Here is a 6,000-nt window from a genome sequence, read left to right as displayed (position 1 = left end):
ACGTGTCTGGAACAGAAAAGTGGAGCCACAACTATTTGTTGAATGGGTGGCTGAATAAATGAATGAAAAGGCAACTGGGTGTCACAACGTGCGAGCATCGCATGGCTCGTACTATGTTAGGCGTGCGTCGCGCTATGGAGATGGATGGAGGGGGCGCTTAAAGCTTAGCCTTGACCGGGCTGATTTCCGGAAAAGCAATTCATGTTTTCAAACTCCGACACTTGCAGGAGGCTGTCTCCCGTGGGCCCAGGGATTATTCGCTGTGAAACATCAGGTTCGTGGCAACAACAGGACGTCAATAACACTGATTAAATGACACAAAGGCCGGCGCGGACCACAGCCCACTGGATCGTCTCTGGCTAAAAGCTAAAGGCCAGAATGAACACGACGGTCCCCCGCGGGGTGGAGGCGCGGACACCGCTCACACCCGCGCCGAGCCTCCCCGTCGGCGTGGGACCCCAGGCCGGGCCGGTCACGTGCCTGGGACCCGGGCGGCCCGGCGCCGGGGCCTCCTGCGCACGCGCGCGGCCGGGGGCGGAGCCACCGCGCGCGCTGACAGCTTCCGGTCGGGTGTCCCCGCCCCCGCCCGGGTGCAGCGGTGCGGTGTCGGCGGCGGCCGCCGGGGGTGGCGGGGGCAGGGCGTGGCCAGGGAAGCCCAGTGCCCCGGCCGGGCGCGTAGCAGCCATGGCCTGCTCCATTGTCCAGTTCTGCTGCTTCCAGGACCTCCAGGCCTCCCGGGACTTCCTGTTCCCTCACCTGCGGGAGGAGACCCCCGGCGGCGCCCTGCGGAGGGACCCCAGTAAGTGCCCCGCGCCCCGCTGTGCCCTTCCCTGCTGCTCCCGCGGCCGCCGCTCGCCGCCTCGGTCCTGGGGGCTCCTGGTCCCCCCGCGCCTTCCGTCTCCTCCCTGCGACGACCCCCTGCCGCCCGTGTCACAAAGCCCCTCCGCCCCGGCTGGCTCCCGCGGCTCCTCTGCGTGTCCCCTTCCTCCTTCCAACCGGGTGTTCCCTCTTCCAGGCGCCCCCCTTCCTTGCCGGCGGTAGGCGCGCCACCCCGCGGTGGCCTTAACCCCTGCGCGCTCCATCCCCGGACTGTGGCCTTCCGCTGGCCACCCGCCTGTCTCAAAGTGTTTCTGGTGGCCCACACGCTCTCCCTTCTCCCATCTCCTGCTCCCGCTCACATTTAGGGACTAAGTGACTGAGTGACAAGCGACTCCCAAGGTCCGGGGTGAGCCTGTCCTAAGTAAGGGGAATACCCTGTCGGGAAGGGAGGAGGAGTCCACATCAGGACCTGGAATTACAGGTGCCTGTGAAATTACACGTCACGTTAATGACGTGTGAGTCACATGTAAATTCCAGTGCCACGGCCGTGAAAAGTTCATTCGCTTCATTGAGAGGCGAAGCCTTCCCCCCTAGTATCATCATCAAAGACGGTGAAGCCCTTGCCCACGTCCTGTAAAATCCTAACTCTGGTTTATTAGATCCTTCCTAGCGCCGCAGAATGTCCTACTTTCCTCCTGTTGAAAGAGGGTGTGTTTTGTGTTGGTGTTCGTGTTTCCAATGTGAAGCACGTTTTGCTGTGTCGTGCAGTGCTGCCACTTTACCTTTGGGCCCTGGTGGTAAACGTCCCCGCGAAATAAGCTTCCCCCTGTTTTTTTAAATTCAGAAGATTTCAAAACTGTCTGTGAATGTTTACTCTGGTGCTATAAATCACATGAGGTTGGTGGTCTCTACCCTCTAGGAGATCATAATTTCCTGGGGGGAGGGAAAGCTACTATCAGTATACAGGCGTGTCTGAGAGATGTACACGTATATAAATATGTATTTCCATGAGTCGCGAAGACACTTCCTTGAAGTGGTAATACTTAAGCCTACCTGTGAAGTCCTAGTTAGATGAATAAGGGAGAGGTAATAACATGTGCAGGAAGGGAGGCTGAAATGGCATGGTATGTAGAGAACAAACAAAAGCTGAATGGCCAGAGGAGAAGGTGAGGGAACGTGGAGAAGAGGCGTCTGTAAAGAGCTGGATCGTGAGAAGCCTTTGTGAAAGGAGTGGGATGCCTCAGAAAGACTTTAAGCAGAGAAATGACGTGGTCGGATTTGAACTCTGTAGTCAACGAAGTTTCTGAATGGCTGTTATGTGCTTCGGCAGCTGTGTGCCGGGGAGATAGGAAGCAGGGAAATTGGTTGAGACGATTCCAATAATTCATGCAAGAAATGATGTGAGCTCAAACTAATAAAATAGCCTCAGCAGGACTGGAGAGAAAGGACTAGATTAGACTGCTATTAAGGCGGTAGAATCTACAGGACCTAGTGGAGACCTGGTGATGTGGGTTATAGCTGATGAGTGACATGGCATTGAGGATGCCTTTGGCCTTTTGACTTGAGCAAGTGTGTATAATGAGAGAGCATGAAGGAGATAGGTTTTGGACCTTTTAAATGTTTGTGGTATGGCCAAGTGAGGGGGTCCAGTTGAACACTAGATACAGAGACCGCAAACTACCTTGTTTCCCCGAAAATAAGACCTAGCCGGACCATCAGCTCTAATGCATCTTTTGGAGCAAAAATTAATATAAGACCCGGTCTTAATATTATATAAGGCACGGTCTTATAGACCGGGTCTTATATTAATTTTTGCTCCAAAAGATGCATTAGAGCTGATGGTCCGGCTAGGTCTTATTTTCGGGGGAAACACGGTAAGTAAGGAGATGGGCCAGAGATATTAATATCAGGGTTATCAGCAAAAAGTGTCAGATCAGTGTCAAGGATGAAGTACAGTCATGTGCCGGGTACCAACTGAGAAATGCGTGGTTAGAGGATTGCGTTGTGTGCGAACATCACAGAATGTACTTAAACAAGCCTAAACGGTATAGCCTGCTACTGTAATTGTATGTGCTATGCTTTTATACGACTGGCAGCACAGTAGGCTTGTTTACACCAGCATCACCACAGACATGTGAGTAATGTGATGTGCCCTGACATTATGACAGCCAGGACGTCCCTAGGCAATAGGAATTTTTCAGCTTTGTTGTAATCTTATAGGACCACCATCGTGCATGCAGTCCTTCGTTGATTCAGATGTCGTCCTGCGGTGCGTGACTGTCTAGTGAAATGAACTGAGAACTGAAGTTGAAGAGCCAAATAGCTAGTACTTGGAATATTGAGTAAGAGGAACAAATAGAGAGGAAAACCAGGTGAGAGTAAAGTTCTGGGAGCTGAGGGAGGAAAGAATTTGATGAAGGGGAAGAGTGGTCAGTAAATGCAAACGCAGCAGAGGTCAGCTGACGTCAGGACGCGAAAGTGCTCATTGGTTTGGGGAAGGTGGAGGTTACTGGGACCTGAGGACAGTTTCGGTGGAATGGTGGGTGCAGAAAGCACATTCACAGGATAGTGAGGGGTTAAAAAATGAAGCTGAGTATTTCAAGGAGCCAGGTTGTGAAGGATATAGATACAGGACTGTGGACAAGGGGTGTAGAAGAAAAGCACACAATTTCTCTAGCCTACTGCCACTCCCCTAGCCCGGCACCGTCTTCTCCAACTGGGCAGTGGCATCAGTCTTCTTCTAGGTCTTCCTGCTTCCAGTCTGGGTTTCCTGTAACTCGCTCCCGAAAGCAGTCGGTGAACTTTGAAAGACAGTTTAGATCATCACATTGCCGTCTTACAACCCTCTCTGTCCTTCAGTTGCGCTTAATGGCTCTTACGTGCCTTACCAGACCCTGAAGGCCCTACCTCCTGCCCCTTTTTGCACCTCATCCTCCTCTCCCCTTATTTCTTATGCTTCAAACATACTTTTTTGTTGTTAAATCAGCCCCGTTCTTTGTGCCTGAGGCCTTTGCCCTTGCTCTGGTCTCTGCCTTGGATACTCTAAGCAGATCTTCGTATGCCAGTTGCATCTCGTCATTCATGTCAACCTCTGAGGGAGGCCTTTTCTGACCATCTAACCTACGACAGTCACTCCCGCCCCCGCCCCCTTGGTCTCATGTGTTCCTCTCAATCAAATCATCTTGTTTCTTTTCATCACTATGTCTGTCCAGTACATGGGAGTCTCTAGCCGCGTCTGGCTTTTGAGTCCTCGCAATGTGGCAGGTGCTAGCGAGGAACTGAAATTTTCATTCGACTTAATTTAAATTAATCTTAATTAATTTAAATTTAAATAGCCAGATGTGACTAGTGGCCACCACACTGTATGGCACAGTTCTAGGTAATACCGTTCAGGCATATATAGATTGAATATTTGCCCAAGGTTACAGAGTGAAGGGTAGCCTTAGGATGTGAACTCAGTCCAGGCAGTTGGAGATATAATCATACCCAGACATCTAGATAATTTGCAACATGCCAATGGGTTTGCATGTATTTCATTTATTACACTTTTAAATCAAATTCTTAGGTTTATGTATGTTGGTATTATTGTGGCTACCATCAATTCAAGTAGAAAATAAATGGAGAGGAAAAAAATCTTAACCAGTGAGCCCTTTTACCAAACCTATATTTTCCAGTTAAAATGGTGCTTTAATTTACCAATCAAAATCAGAAAAATAGCTTGTCCTACTGTAGGTAGTTTACTTGTGTTCTTGGAATGATTAGGTCCATGGATTTCAGTAATCGCTCTGGACCTCCTTTTACGAAACATTGGGTTTTGTAAAGAGCTCTTCCTTAAAATAAATCTGAACCTAAACTTTTGTGAGGGTGGAATTTTTAAAGGAAAAATGAAGTTAACAGAGCAGGTAAATAGGACCTGCCTTAAACTGCTTGGTGGCGTTTCATTTTGTTTTCCTTCACTTTCTTTATTAGTGTTACAAATGATTTATTAGAAAGCAGAAATCATGAGATCATTTTATTTTCCTTGCTTACATAGTTTTAATTTCTTAAGCTCACGTCTAGGGGGGTAGGTAAAACCAAAAAAAAGAAAAAAAGAAAGAAACCTCAATTACTTGCTATGGATTATTTGTCCTAGGTAAGTGATCATTTTTAAGGCTTATCAGTTGGTTTAATATTTCTTTTAATATGGGCAGCTGCCATAAATATAGAGATACCTAGTACCTGGGCACCTAGAAGTCATATTACTCTCCTCTATATTTGAATTTTCAGAGAATATTATACTATGACTTTATGTTTTTTTTATTTTCAACTATAAAATGAGACTGTTTTCTGTTAAGAGAGATCTTGAAACCTGCTGTTCCCCAGTGTTCAGTGATAACTAATCATAATTGTTTCTAGTCAGGCAAATGCTGTCTATTTCGGGTATAAAATTTTGTTGCATGATTTTAAATTTCAGAGATGTCCAGTAGTGTGGGTTCCCACTTAAGCTACCGTGGCATAATGCCCAGTGAGGCTGGATTTCTAGAACAGAGCTTCCTGATAATTATAATGGAGTTGTGCAAAAAAAGAAGAAATACAAGTACAGAGAGGGAGAATTAGAATATTTGGAAGTAATTTGAATATTATAGTATTTTGGATCTCTTAATTTACCTAATAGTAAAACAATTTTTTGTTGACATGCTAAAAAGGTAATACAGCTTTCCTTCTTGCCTGTTTTACCCAAAAGATAGAAGATACAGCATAAAGGGAATTACCTTGAAGTCATCAATTAAAGTCATGTTTCTATACAGTAACTGACAAAAGTGTGCTTTTTAGGATAACCGAAAATCATGGAATCACTTTGCTTTGTTAGGTATATTACAAAGGGTGTAAAATACCCATTTTTTAATACTTAGTGAAAGGGCTTTCTCTTGTTTGAGATCATACTGGGGAGAGAGAAGTAATCTGAAAGAAGAACATTTACAGGAATTTCAGAAAATGTATAGAGTATTTCATTAGTTATTTAAGACTGGAAAAGGATCTTACAGATAAAATTTTATCAGTGAGGAAATTGAGACTGAGGGAACTGAGACTTTAATTTCCTTCATTCCGCTAATATTTTTTGAGCACCTACTATGTACTAAGAATGAAGTAGTCTTAAAGGTTTATAAAATAGGTCGCTATCTTCAAGGAGCATGGAGCCAA

General features: G+C 46.5%; 1 protein-coding gene across 1 annotated transcript in view; it reads left to right on the top strand.

The window, feature by feature from the left end:
* Positions 1-581: 581 nt before the first annotated feature.
* Positions 582-6,000, top strand: part of RAB3GAP2 (RAB3 GTPase activating non-catalytic protein subunit 2) — a 63,148-nt gene continuing 57,729 nt past the window's right edge. The window contains exon 1 of the mRNA XM_081039426.1: positions 582-799. Coding sequence (XP_080895552.1) covers positions 685-799 — 115 coding nt within the window. The 5' untranslated portion in view covers positions 582-684. The remainder of the gene's footprint in view (positions 800-6,000) is intronic.

This window comes from Rhinolophus hipposideros, assembly GCF_964194185.1.
Source record: "Rhinolophus hipposideros genome assembly, chromosome: 26".
Classification (NCBI taxonomy): Eukaryota; Metazoa; Chordata; class Mammalia; order Chiroptera; family Rhinolophidae; genus Rhinolophus; species Rhinolophus hipposideros.
This window is presented reverse-complemented; position numbering and strand designations above follow the sequence as displayed.